The sequence below is a fragment of the Mus musculus genome, chromosome 11 (assembly GCF_000001635.26).
Source record: "Mus musculus strain C57BL/6J chromosome 11, GRCm38.p6 C57BL/6J".
Lineage (NCBI taxonomy): Eukaryota > Metazoa > Chordata > Mammalia > Rodentia > Muridae > Mus > Mus musculus.
Window position 1 is genome coordinate 93,898,539 of NC_000077.6, and position 14,912 is coordinate 93,913,450.

Consider the following 14,912-nt stretch of genomic DNA (forward strand, 5'->3'; position numbering starts at 1 on the left):
CCAGCTGAGCTGTAGCTCCCATCCTTCCTTTTCTTTTCTTTTCTTTTCTTTTTTTTTTTTTTTTTTTCTTTTTTTTTTTTTTTTAAGGCAATTTTTGGTTTTTCAAGACAGGGTTTTTCTGTCTTGTAATCATGGTTGTCTTGGAATTCACTCTGTAGGCAACACTGACCGGGAACTCAAGGATCTGCCTACCTCTGCAGGAATTAAAAGTATATGCCACCACACCTGCCTAAATTAGATCTTGTTCATTTTATGTATGTTTTTACCTGTGTGTATGCATGTTTGGTGCCTACAGAGATCAGGAAACAGCATTGAATTCTCTGGAACTAGAGTTAACAGATGACTATGAACCACCACGTGGGAGCTAAGAATTGATCCATATTCAAGAGTAGCCAGTGCTCTTAATCACTGAGGCCGTCTGTGGCACTTTGACACAAAATCTTGCTGTATAGTCCAGATTACCTTTAAGCACTGTTCTTTGTCTGCATTTTAAATGTTGGATTTAAAGAGAGAAATGCTGGGATTACAGGCCTGCACTATCCGACCAGTCAATCTCATGGTTTTTATTTACATTTTTTTTAATTAGGTATTTTCTTCATTTACATTTCCAATGCTATCCCAAAAGCCCCCCATACCCTCCCCCCTCCATTTATTTACATTTTGTAATAGCTAAAAAATATTAAGCTGTTTCCATGTCCTTATTTGCCATCTGAGTATATTTGAAATGTCTTTTCAGATATTTTGCATCACTTTTAAAATTGGATTGTTGTGTTCTCTGAAGTAATTTTGGTTTTTCATTGTTTGGGGAGCATGCTTATTTTGTGGAGTATTTTTTTTCTTTTTTTTTTTCTTTTTTCCTTTTTTCTTTGTTGAGTTAAGATCACTTTATATAACCTAGGCTGATCTGAAACTCATTACTTACCAGAGGGTAACTTTGAATTCCTGATGCCTCCAATTTAAGTACTGGGAGTGGCACCAAACTGGTCTTGTTTGGTTTGGTTTTTCAGTGCTAAGGCCTAGGGCTTGCTGGGCTTGCACTCTACCTCTTAGCTGTATCAGTCCTTTTGTATTCTTTTATCAGAGACAAAGTCTTGGTAAATTTCCCAACCTGGCTTCAGATTTGGAGTGTTCTGTCTTGGCCTCTCAAGTAATTTGGGATTATAAATTTATATCAACACACCATGTAATCATTGAGGGAATTTGGGGGTGGAGGGTATTTTGGTTTTGGGTCTTGTTTAGTCCCGGATGGCCTCAAATTGGGTTGTAGTCCAAAATGACCTTGAATTCCTTCTTATCTTCCTGATTTCAGTATAACAAGTTTCTGGGATCAAACCTAGGGCTTTTGCATGTTCTAAGCACTCCCAACTGCCTCAGCCCTCTCTGAGTTTTGATACTTTGTTGTTGTTGTTGTTGTTGTTGTTCTCGTTATCTGAGTATGAGATTTTCCAGTATTTCTCCCCAGTCTTCTTTTTATCTTTCTCTCTTAATTACCTTTTTAAATGCTGTATGAGCATGACCTTTGGAAATCAGAGAACCACTTTCAGGAATTGGTCTGCTACTTGTAATATGTGGATTCCAGGAATTAATTCAGGTTATCAGGTTTGGCATCTATTGCCTTTATCTCCATGAGCCTTTTTGCAAGCCCCAGCAGTACCTTCAGGTAAGATTTTTTTTTTTTTTTAATCAAGCCGGGCATGGTGGCTCACGCCTTTAATCCCAGCACTTGGGAGGCAGAAGCAGGCGGATTTCTAAGTTCGAGGCCAGCCTGGTCTACAGAGTGAATTCCAGGACAGCCATGGCTACACAGAGAAACCCTGTCTCGGGGAAAAAAAAATTATCAAATCCAGTTTTATTATATTTTTTCTTTTATGGACATTTTTAGTATGCGCCTTAAACCTTAACCAGAAGTGCTATTTTTCTCTTTGACGTTTACAGTTTAAGGTCTTCCCCTTTATGTCTATGGCCATTTGAATTAATTTGGAATATGACCATTTTGGATTGATTTGGAATATGGATAAAAGTATCTGATTTTTATTGGCCTCATGGTTATTTCTAGCTCATTCTACTTAATGCATTGATCTCTCAGCCTGTTCAAGACCAAATCCCACTTTGTACATTACTGTAGCATTGTAATATTGTCAGGCTGTCACGCTGGTAAGACTGTAATCACATTTTGTTAAATCTGTAAATCAGTTTTGAAAGAACTGACATTTTAGTACAAGATATGGCGACTTAGCCAGGATTGCCAGCACTCAGGAAGCTAAGGCAGGAGGACTGACATGAGTTCTCAGGCTAACAGGAATGACCTTATCTTAAGAATCCCAAAGAAAAAGAATTGGCTTTTTAATGGCGTTAATTATAGTTCATGAACATGATCCTCCTCTCCATTTAGGACTTGTTTTCCCGGTTATTTTCTCATTTTTAAGGTTCCTGTCTCTTTTACCACATTTATCTTCAACTATTTCCTTTGCTGGTATTGTAAGTAGTGTTTTTGCATTTCAGTTTCTAGTTGAGTACTGTACTGATCTCTTGTGGGCAAGGGCTACACAGAGAAACCCTGTTATCGGGGGGGGGGGGGGGGGATCTAGGCTGCTCCTCCAGAGGAGAGGACCCAGATTCAATTCCCAGCCCGCAACGTCTGTAGCTCCAGTTACAGGAGCTCAAGCTCTCCTCTGGACTGACTCCCAAGAGCTGGCAGGAAAGACTTGCACCACCACTGGCCACCATGTTTGTTTGTTACCAGTAAACTATTTTAATGGAAGAAAGGGTACTTAGAGAACAGCTCTTCCAAAGAATACAGCTTCCCAAAACGTGTCATAAATTAGGATGGTGTTGGGCTTAAGAGGTGGCTGAACAATTAAGAACACCGCTATGCCTAGAAAAGACCCAAGTTCAGGTCACAGCCACCTGTAATTCCAGCTATAGGGGATCTGACATCTATCTGGCCTCCATGGGCACCTACCCTCACACAATATAGTTAATAGCGAAAAGTAATAAGATTTTGGCTTTGTTGTAATAGGTAAGTCAAATACTATATGAGTATACAGTATGTTGGCATAGCCAGATTTCTTAGCCTGTGTGTGTGTCCAGGGACATACCCTTCTACATGTTATAAAGATTTATCTTTTCTGTGTGTAGTAGGACCATGGAAAAGGTCAGAGAACACTCCTCTAGAGCATTAGCCCTTCAGGGTAAATTAAAAGATATTACTGTATACTATATATTCCTCTTTAATACTGCCATAAGCATATTAAAGGCTCTAAAGAACTTGAAAGCACAAAATTTCCTAAATATTCATGTTACTTTATACAGAAGGTGCTAACCTTAAACATGTGATCCTCCTGCCTCAGCCTGCAGTATTGGGATTACTAGTGTGTCCTGCTTAGCTTTTATTGTCAACTTCACAAAGCTAGAGTCACCTTGTTAGAAGGACCCTCAATTGAAGAATTGCCCTGGTTAGATTGGCCTGTGGGCATGTCTGTGGAACTTTTTTTTAATTCATTATTGATATAGGAGGGCCCAGCCCACTGAGTGTGGGGGGGGGGGGTGGATGACATCCATAGGCAGGTGTATTTGAGCTCTGTAAGAAAATTAATAGAATAAGCCAGAGAGCAAGCCAGTGAGGGGTAAGTGTTCCTCCGTGGCCTCTGCTTCAGTTTTCACCTTAAGTTCCTACCCTCACTTCTCTCAGTGATGGAAGTGTAAAATGAAGTAAACCCATTCCAAGTTGCTTGCAAACTAAACCATACCTGGCATTAACTCTTTAAAAAAAATACTGACAGCCTGTAGTATGCCATCTGTAATACTAATCTTCTGAAATGTCAAGCAAGATGATACTTTCTGAAAGTATAGTTAGGATATTTTGAAGTAACCTATTACTTGCTAAATGAACTAGCTGTATAGTAGGCAAGCATATTTGAAAACTTTGGAAAACTTTGTTTGGGGGAGGTAATTGTTTTGGAGACTTAGTTTTGTTTTTTTTTTGTTTTTTTTTTTTTTTGATGGGGGGTTGATTTTTGTTTGGGAGGATTATTTTGTTTTGTTTTTGTTTGTTTGAGACAGGGTCTTTCTATGTAGCCCTAGTTGCCCTGAAACTCAAGCTGTCCTTGAACTCACAGATCTGCTAGTGCTGAGTTTAAAGGCTAGGTGGACTCTTCATTTTAATATTGTTGTGTTACTCTTGTGTATGAGTGTGTATGTATACATGTACACATGCCATGGCACACATGGAGATCGCAAAATAATTTTTATTATAGAATCAGAGCCTGGTCTAGCTCTTGTTAGTTAATATTGTAGACCAAATACTGTGGTAAATCATTTATACACTGTCTTCTCTTGGCCCTATGGGGGTTGGGAAGGGGGTCCTACCTAACTTAGCCTGAAAGACCTCTTATGATCCAATTACAAATCCTCCTGTACATCATCTCTAGTCCACTCAAGCTAGGCATAAGCCATGAGGTCAGTCTATCAATGTATTACAGCTCCCTAGTCCTATAGCTTTTGCTTTTCCTTTTGGTGTTAGACAGTTTTCTATCATGTAACCCTGCCTATCCTAGAATTTACTATGTAAATGAAGCTGACCTTAAACTTTCACAGAGATTCATCTGTATCTTCATACACACCCACCACTCTACCCTACTCCCAGTGCTGGGATTAAAGCATGAGCTACCATGCCCAACTTAAAAGCCTTTATCTTGATGCTTCCTCTGCCTGTTCCAAAAGCAGGTATTCAAGGGTCACCCTTTGGTGTGATTTGGGGGGGTGGAGGGGGGTTGGTTTGTTTTTTGTTTTTTGTTTTTTTTTTTTTGGTTTTTTTTGGTTTTTTTTTTTTTTTTTTTTTTTTGGTTTTTTTTTTTTTGGTTTTTTGAGACAGGGTTTCTCTGTGTATCCCTGGCTGTCCTGGAACTCTTTTTGTAGACCAGGCTGGCTTCAAACTCAGAAATCCACCTGCCTCTGCCTACCCAAGTGCTGGGATTAAAGGCGTGTGCCACCACCACCCGGCTAAGGGTCACCCTTTGTATTCTCGGGGTCTCATTACCTCATATGTGTAACACCATTCCTAGGGAGACAAGAACAAAAGTCTACTCACCTCACTTAGATAACTAATGACAAACCAAAGTAAGGATACCACCCAATTCCAATGTGGTGAGTCAGTGGGTTTGATTAGGGTTACTTTCAGGGCCGTAGGTAAAGGGTTACTTAAAAGGAGCAGAAATGACAGCTCTATCTCCAAAGCCCATCCCCACATTTTGTGACAGCTCAAGCTGAAAGCCTGAAGCATACTGCTTCCGTATGGTCGCTGCTCAGATGGTTTCTGCTCTTGCAGACACTGTCTCTCAGCAGTCCTTAGCTTGGGGAGGAGGCGTCTCATGTACCTGGTCAGTTTCAGGGACTTCGGCAGGCTTTGAGTTGCTTGCTTCTTAAGTTAAGGAGTTTCCCTAAAAGATGGCATTTCACCTTGCCTTTAAAATATCCTTTGTCTTAACAAGCTTAATTCCAAGAGGAATGCTTTGTCTCCAGAATAGTGATATGTAGTACTTCCCTGAGGAGGGTGTCACCATTGAGTATGCTGCCAGCCCCATCTTATTCTGTTGCCACATAACTGCTCCATTAAGAACTGTGCCTGCTATGTACACTGTTCTGCCTGTGCCCTCAGTTATGGTGGAGGTATACAGTTTGATAAGTAGTTATTGGGTAACTAAAAGAAAAAACTCAAGTTCTCAGGTAAAGTCAGGTTGATCAAAATTCTGTGTTCATGTCGCCACGCTATCAAGTGATTCATTCATTACCACCTACCCCATAAGTGTAAAATAGAAAAACTTTTCTTTTGGAATTGCCTTTAGAATTTCATTATTTTTTTTAATATTCCAATAGTATCAAATCTTGACTCTTTGAAGATAGATGTAATTATAAAACTACCCAAAAGTTACTCAGAGCAATAGAAGTGTTCTTTGGGGTTAGGAGTTGTGGCAACATTATTAGTGCATGCAAAATCTTCCAAGTGTCCTAAGTCAAATATTCTTTAGGGTATAATATTTCCATTGTGTGATCTGAGCAACCAAGTTGGGCACAGTAGGACACATCTATGTATTCTCAGTCACTCAGCTCTCAGAAGGCTTAAGGCCAGCGTTAGGCAAACCTGCCTCAAAATAAGAAAGAGTGCTGGGAAGATTGCTCCGTGGTTGATGTTCTTCCAGGGGACACAGGTTCAGTATCCATCACCCACGTGGCAGTTCACAACTGTCTATAACTCCAGTTCCAGAGGATCCAGTGGCCTCTTCTGACCTTTATGAATACCAGGCACACATTCATGCAGGCAAAACACCCATACACTTTTTTTTTTTTTTAAGAAATTTGGAATATTTGAAAAGGATACAGATGTTGTCTGCTAAGCCTGCAGCCTATTATCGCAGCAGTTTGGGAGGCTGAGTGGGAGGATCACCTGAGTTTGAGGCCAGCCCAAGCAGAAACAGACCCTTTCCCAATAAACAACAACACAAGTATCAGTGCTCAGTACTAGGTTTTCACTTGTCAAATCTGACTTAGCTGAATTTGTGTTAAGGGCTTGTAAAGGGGATGTGTATGTGCATTGTGTCATGTCACTGGTTTCTTCTACGAAGACAGAACATTCTTCACAATCCAAAAGAAAAAGCAGACTGGTTCGGGATGTTTGACGGCTATGATAGCTGCAGTGAGGACACAAGTAGCAGCTCCAGCTCTGAGGAGAGTGAAGAAGAAGTTGCTCCTTTACCTTCCAATCTCCCAATCATCAAGAATAATGGACAAGTCTACACATACCCAGATGGTAAATCTGGCATGGGTGAGTGTCTGCACTTTGACCTGTTGTGTGACTTTACCTTTGAGCTTGTGTTTTCATTGGACCTTTTGCTAAGTTCTGTTTCATTTTATTTTATTTTGAGATAGTGTGTTGCTATAGCTCAGACTTGTCTAGAACTTAGAATCGTCCTGTCTTTGTCTCCGAAGTGCTGAGATTATAAACAATGGCACCATGCTTGCTCTGGCCCATAGGTTTGTTTGTTTCTCAATATGAATGGTTGTGAGCCACCATGTGATTGCTGGGATTTGAACTCACGACCTCCAGAAGAGCAGTCATTGCTCTTAACCGCTGAGCCATCTCAGCAGTCCTCCCTTAGAATTCTTAAAGGACTGTTTTAAGAGACTGAGCCTCAAAGTCAGGAGTTTCAGGTGACGTCAGAGAGTTTGTGTTTCATTTCTTTGTCGTTGCCATCCTATCTTCCAGTGGGGAACAAGTAGAACAAAATCATAAACAACATATTAGTACACAATAAATTCAGTTAATGACTATCTCTAAAGAGCTGAATGAAAGTGGGAGTGCTCATACAGTTTTTAAAAACAATCAGTGCTTACTCTGTGATAATTTATTCTAATATTTGAGACAGAGGTTGGGGACATTGCGTTTCAATGTTTTGAGGATGGGTTGGTTGGTTTTCATAACAGGTTGCACTGTAAATCACAGGCTGGCCTGAAACTGAGATAGTACTCCTGCCTCAGCTTGGCCCACTGGGCCTGGCACATAAGTTATCACCTCTAGTAATAAGGTGCTATCTATCTTACACAAAGAGTGGTCTTGTTTTTTTAGTAATTCTCAGTACTAAAATATGCTTTAGATTGAACCAAACTTAACCTGTTTTGATTGTTTTTTATTCTGTTGTAATGTTGTTTTTAAGACTAAACTAGGGGCCAAGAAGTAGTGCTTCCCTAGCATGCAAGGCCCTGGGTTCTGTTATTGGGACCACAAATAAAAAAGCATGCATATGTATGGACTATGCAGGGAAGCCCTCCCAGAAACAATTTTTCCTATAAAAATCAACTTCAGTGTTTGAGATAATCACTCAGTTAGTACAGTGCTTGCTATGCAAGCGTGGGGACCTGTGTTTGATCCCCAGGTTACATATAAAAGCCAAGTGTCTACTCATAATTCCAACTAGCCCTAGGCTGGTGGGGAGGGAAATCCATGGAGCTCGTTGGAAACCTAACCTGCTTGGCAAGCTTTGAACCAGACTGTTTCAAGAAAACAAGGATGGCACCTAAGGAACCACAGCTGAAGTTGACCCCTTGCTTCCATACACACAAGCAGTGCACATGAGTCTAGCCTGCTGTGTATACACTGTCACAGAACTTCATTTATCAAAGCCCACTAGAATCAATGTGGTAGTGCATCCACTAATCCCAACAGCAATTGAGAGTTTGAGGCCAGCCTGGGCTATATAATGAGACCTTGTCTGGGGAACAAAACAAAGGATAACCCAATTAATTAAAATGATCATAGGACCAAGCATTATGGGGCACTCCTTTGATCTCAGCACTCTGGAGACAGGTAAAAGGATCTATCCGGGTTCAAGGCTACCCTGGTCTACATAGCAAGTTCCACGACAGGCAAGATTTCATAGAGATAAACTATGTCTCAAAAAAAAAAAAAAAAAAAAAAAAAAAAACACGTATGAAAGGAAAGATAGATATGCAGCACAGCAGTAGGGCTCTTTCTTTCGTGGAAAGATACTGTGTTACCTAGCACCACAAACCAGAAAAGAAGAATTTCCTAGGTGTATACTACTTCAACTGATATTTCTTGGTCATGGCTAACAAAACTATTTGAAAACTTATGTCAGAAATATTGACCTTAGCATGCTGGTGGACACCTTTAATCCCAGTGCTTGGGAAACAGAGGCAGGCAGAGCTCTGTAAGTTCAAGGCCATTCTACATAGTGAATACCTGAATTCCGGACCAACCAGGGCTACATAGTGAGAGCCTGTCTTAAAACAACAACAACAAAAAATTAGTTTCTATTGCTACATGTTGTTGCTGTGGTTTGGTGATGTCACACCAGTGTGGAAAATCATATCACAAAGGAGCAGTGCAGTTTGACGTTGTATAATTCTTGTCAAGGATTCATTGTCCACTTGACTCATTTTGTTTTGTTGGAGAAAGAATCTCACTGTGGAGACCAGGCCCGCTTTTGTCTCCCAAGTGCTAGGATTAAAACTGTGCACCACTATGATAGCCTTTTTTAAAATAAAGATAATTAGCGATCTCTTAATGATCTAGAATGTGTACGAGGAACTATTCCGTTTTTTCTCTGCTGGACACAAAGCCTTAGATTTTGGGTATTCTGTCTTATTTCCATTTTTCATGTATTCGTAAGTACCATTATGCTACAGGTGGCTTTAGCCTAACCATTTGGGTGAGACATTAACCTATTAACCTGTTGGGTTTCTTCCCCAGCTTCCCTTAGGTCATAATAAGGATTAAACCTAGAGCCTCATGAATGCTACTTTCCTGCCACTAAACTGTGTCCCAGCCCACTTTTTAGCGAGACAGGATTTTACAGTTAACCACACTGGCCTTGAATTCACTCTGCAGCTGAGGTATACCTTCAACCTCTCAGCCCTTATGCCTCAGCCTGGCTGCACAGACAGACCCAGCTCTGTCTGTCATTCTTGGATTTCGGTTCTTGTGACATTTGTTTATGTAATTCTGCCTTTTAAACTATTAAGCATTATGTAATACCCACCAGAAACTTAGCTGTCTCTTGCCCAACTAGTTACTAGTCGACTTCTACCTCAAAATTGAAGCTTGCCCCATCCTTCTACATCCTCTGAACATAATTTGACAGGATCCTCTTAGTTTTTCTAAATACTTGTCCTTTTTTTTTTGCAGTGTTTCAAAGGCTTTTGCTATCATTTTGTTAATCCTCAACTACATTGCAGTCCTCTTCCTCATAACCTATTTAAAAGCTAAAATTCAAAACACATAACAAATATATGTATCAATATGTATGAAAATGCCTGCTATCACATGATAAGCATTAGGAAAAAATCTTAGTTGAAAACAGGGTCTGTCTCTGTATACACACACACACACACACAGGTACACACACACACACAGAGATACACACACACACAGATACACACACACACACAGATACACACACACACAGATACACACACACACACACACACAGGTACACACACTCACTCTCGGGGACATGCATCAGCATACTCTCAACCGTTTTAAAGCCTCTAGGCCTTCAGGGAATTACTGGACTTCGGGGCCACCACCACCACAGCAGCATCAAGTCCTGGCTGTAACTTTTCTCTATCATTTGTGTAAGAGATGGGAAAAAATAATTCATTGCATAGTTTTAGATAAATCCCATTAAACAGGCAGAGACTTTGATGTTATTATATAACATTGATGCCGATGCTTTTCTCTTATTGATTAGCTACCTGTGAGATGTGTGGGATGGTCGGTGTGCGAGATGCTTTTTACTCTAAAACGAAACGTTTCTGCAGTGTTTCCTGTTCAAGAAGTTACTCGTCAAACTCTAAGAAGGCAAGCATTCTGGCCAGACTTCAGGTAACGGTACAGAAACCTTCTTATTCTTCCTGTTTCCCATGGCTTTCACGCCCAGTCATCTGACTGAGTCACTGCACTCCACCTCTTCCCATGGGCCCGTGGTTTACAGCCTGTACTGTTAGGAATGTATGAGCCACGAGTGGTATACACTGAAGCATCTTACACAGTGAAAGCATGCTATCCAAGATAAGCTGTAAATAATCTGTATAAATGAATAAGACCTTTTCCCACATAAGTACAATTAAACACCTTGTTCTATGTAGAACTTAACAGCTATTCTCTCTGGTGGTCCTCCCCCCAATTTGTCCTTCATTTCCTATCAAGGCAGAGAATGATTCATTTTGGAGGTCCTTCTGTTTGGTTTTCTTCCCTCAACTTTGCTCTGTACTTTGGATTTTGTTCTTTGTTCTTAGGGTTTTTATTGCTGGGGTGAACCCCAACTTTAAACAGCAGGTTCAGCTTTGTACTTTGAGTACATCCAGTTTGATACCTTAACCAAATATGTTTGATTGACATAACTCACCTTTTTTAAAACATCCATGAAATAAAAAGAAAATCATCCTCTTTTAAATATATATATTAGTGCTGACCAAGTACTGGTGTCTTGACTTACTTAACTCCGTTGTTAACATACCATCTAAAAATTTCTTAAGGCATTATAGTACTGATTTTTGTAATTATCTTTTGTATGATCACAGTTTTTCTCTCTCATTTAATGTACTGTGATCATTACATAGCACTGAAAGAGTTATTTAAATCCCCTAGATGAAGGAAATACATCACTTAGATGTATTTCTATATTTCAGATAGACAGTTCCCAAAGATCCTGAGCAGTGGTCTGTACCCAAATGGATGCAGTTTGTCACACTGAATTTGGCCATGATCATTATGTCACTGACCTTTTGCGTTAGCACTAAAGGTATAAACCTCAGTCACTTGCTCTTTGACCATTCAGTTGACTGCTCTCACCATATCAGTAGCATTGCTTTGCAACTGCATGACTGAATAACCCTGGTTCTGTCTACTCTAAGAAGAAGTTGAATATCCACCACAGCCTGTATTTTAACATTTTATTAAATGGGGTATAATTTTTATTAACATATTAATTCGCATATTGCTGTTTTAGTCTGTGCCAGCTCTACTTCCCATATTAGATAACTACATTGTAGCGGAACTCAGAAAGGAAAAAAAACCTCTAATGTTAAAGTTCCTTGTATGTGTTCTCTGCTTTAATAATTTTCTAAACCCTCAGTATTTAAGCAGAATGAGTAGTATGAAGTCATGTTAGATTTTGGTTGTGAAGGGATGAAGAAGAATCCTATTTACTTAACTTTTCTTGTTTCAGGGTAAGCCTCCAACAAAGAAAGCAAAAGTCCTTCAAAAACAACCTTTAGTTGCTAAATTAGCTGCCTATGCCCAGTATCAAGCTACCTTGCAAAATCAAGCAAAGACAAAAGCAGGCAATTCTGGTAAGTGTAATAAAGGTGAAGTATTACTTGTTCAACTAGCTTCACGTAACAGCATTTTAACCTTGGGTTGCGTTTGGGTTGTGTGTGTTTTCTGTTGGCACATTTAGACTGTGTGCTTCCTGGTATCAGATGGTTGGTTGGTTAACTGTTGCAAAGGGGAATAATGGACACACAAAGATGTTATACTGATGGTATTGTATTTATAAATACAAGTGGGACATTCCTAATCAGAAAATACGAACTCTGACCTGGAAAGGCACTTGTTCAGTGATAGTGCTCACATAGTATGTGAGGTCCTCATTCAGTTCATAGTACAACCAAAGGAAAATGTGAAATCTAAATGTTTTAAAATATGTGTCAATTAAGCACCAGTAAAGTGCATGTAGATGCCTGAAAATCCATGAAACTCTGAAATATGATATACTTTTCATAGCAAGTACTTAAAACAGGGGTTTAACCAATAAAAACTTGTATTACTTAGCTACTTTATTATTATTCTGGTGATATTTGAGTAGATTTTTGGAAGAGGGTTTTACTATATAGCCTTAGTTGACTATGATCCCCTGCCATCACCTATTAAGCGCTTTGAGTACAGGCATGTGTTATCACATTCCGCTAAAGTTTTTCTTTTTAAAAAATTAATTTTATTCCTTTCAAGTTTTAAAAAAGATAACTTTCAAAGCCAGGCAGTGGTGGTGCACACCTTTAATCCCAGCACTTGGGAGGCAGAGGCAGGTGGATCTCTGAATTTGAGCCCAACATGGTTTTTAGACATGGTCCAGGACAGCTAGGGTTAGAAAAGAGAAACCCTGTCTCACAAAACCAAAACCACAACAACAACAACAATAATAATAAACAGTAGCAACTTTCAGGCTAGTGAGATGGCTCAGCAGGTAAGAGTACTTGAGACCAAGCCTAGAAACCTGAATTTAGTCCCCGGAACCCACATACGATAAGGAGAGAACCAACTCCCAGAAGCTATCCTGTGACCTTCACACACATGCTTTTGCGTCCACATACACCCCAACACACCATAAATAAGTAAATGTTGGGATCCAGGAATCACAAACACCGATCTCAGACATATACAGCTAGTTTATTTAGCATACACTCCAGGACTGGTCGGCCAGGCCCATGGTCTAGATTCGGGAACTGAATCATGACTCTTGAGTTATGATCCTACAGGGTTTTTAAGCCCATAATACACAAACATAGATGCCCAGTTATTTCACCCGTCAGGATTTAGGGATAGGGGATTTCCTTAGGACCATGTCTTTGTACATTTATCTTGCTCCCATTGGTTGCAGTATTTAACTGTGTCAGGGGACTTCCCTTGTCTAATATCATGCCCTAACTTGTCTATGAGGATAACTACTCACATTCACGTCTCTCTCTCTCTGCCAAATAGAGTGTCAGTTTCCAGGAAGTTCTGGGGAACTTAAAACTTTACTAGACCACTATTCAAAATGGAAGTCTTATTCCAAATAGTTTATTAAATTGTTGCAGGTGTCTCTCTTATGTTGAATCTATCCCAGGGGTAACTTACACCATAAAAGCTTATATGTAGGTGCAGGAAGTTCTGCTAACTTCTATCGCGTTTGGTTTCCAGGGGCACAGAACATAACAATATGCAATCGATCTTGGCATTAGAAAGTTTCCTAGTTGGGGGTGGGGGGAGAATCCTTGTGGAGTTGGGTGGGGGCTACTGGGGCAGGGGCGGGGGGAGTAGGGAATGTGGAACCAGTCAGAGGGTGGACCAAGAGGGGGATAAAATCTAGACTGTAAAAAAAGTTAAATACAATTTTTTAAAAATGGAAAAAAAGGTTTCCTAGTAACAGCAGAAACATATGAGAAAGTTTTCTTATAATGGCAGACTAGCCATATAACTGTTATTACTTAGGCCTTAACAATAAATAAATTTTTGTAAAGACAATATTAGAGAATTATATCTAAATTTATTTTATTTCAGCAATCTCTGTGGAAGGCTTCAGCTGGGGTAACTACATCAACAGCAACAGCTTCATAGCAGCTCCAGTGGCCTGTTTTAAGCATGTGAGTATAGAATTTCTCCCATACCATGAAATATGTGATCTTTAAATCAGAATGCACAATAGCACCTCATCATCATATGCTTAGAAAGTGTTTGCTTATACCAAAAGAGAAAAAATGTTTCTCCTTTAGTATTATACTTAATAGCTAAAAGTAACTTCTTGTGTTTTGTAAATAAAATCTTTACATTTAAAAAAAAAGCCTCTATTGAGGGCTTTTGGTATTATAGCTTAGGGACAGGTGATTGGCTAGAACACTGAAGACCCTGTGTCTTTTCTGCCTCAAACATTAAAAAACAAAAACAAACAAAAAACCTTTTAGTTACAATATGAAATGATTTAGTTTCAATATGAAATGATTTTGAAAAGAAATGCTGTCTCATCCAGTTTCGATGTTGAACCATTGGAGACATGAAAATGGGGTGTTCTATAACATACATGGCTGGCTGCTAGCATGTCACATAGTCAGCCTAAGACTTTTATATCAAGAACTTTGGGATTTGATCAAGTAATTTCTAAAAGAGGTATCTTTCCTCCAGTCCTGTTTTGCCTTCAAATGTAAAAAAAAAAAAAAAAAAAATGGCACACCAAGGAAGCAGCAGGAATGTTTTCTTGTAAGCTGGAATAAGTGATCTGTTTCTTAAATCAATTTGAAAGATGTTCTTTTCAGAGCATTTAATGTTTAAAAAAAAAAAAATGTGTCAGATGTCATTTCACTTTAATCTTTGGTAATTTTGTCTAATATTTCTTAACTTGACATGATTAAGTTATAAAGACTGACTGTTTTTGTGCCTACATGAATAGGAAAAAAGTGAATTAATGAAGTTTTGTTCACACTTAACATTCTGCCAAGGGCTTTATTAAATAACAACATGTGAACGAAACTGCACTTGCTTTCTTACCATGAAATTCAAATGAGTTCTCACTTAATTCTGCCAGTGAAGAAGGATTTTTATCAGACTCAATCATATTAATTCACTGGTGTAGCTGTGTATT

At 39.3% G+C, this 14,912-nt stretch overlaps 1 protein-coding gene across 40 annotated transcripts in view; it reads left to right on the forward strand.

The window, feature by feature from the left end:
- Window positions 1-14,912, forward strand: part of Mbtd1 (mbt domain containing 1) — a 61,140-nt gene that overhangs the window by 12,689 nt on the left and 33,539 nt on the right. For 16 of the 40 annotated variants that reach the window (XM_006531899.4, XM_030245440.1, XM_006531898.2 and 13 more), the window contains 4 exons: window positions 6,621-6,820; window positions 10,266-10,405; window positions 11,745-11,868; window positions 13,838-13,920. In XM_006531899.4, the coding sequence (XP_006531962.1) occupies window positions 6,667-6,820; window positions 10,266-10,405; window positions 11,745-11,868; window positions 13,838-13,920 (501 nt within the window). In that variant the 5' untranslated portion in view covers window positions 6,621-6,666. Of the gene's footprint in view, window positions 1-6,620; window positions 6,821-10,265; window positions 10,406-11,744; window positions 11,869-13,837; window positions 13,921-14,912 lie in introns of those variants that run through there. The other 24 variants (NM_001363336.1, XM_006531906.2, XM_030245443.1 and 21 more) reach the window with 3 other exon arrangements.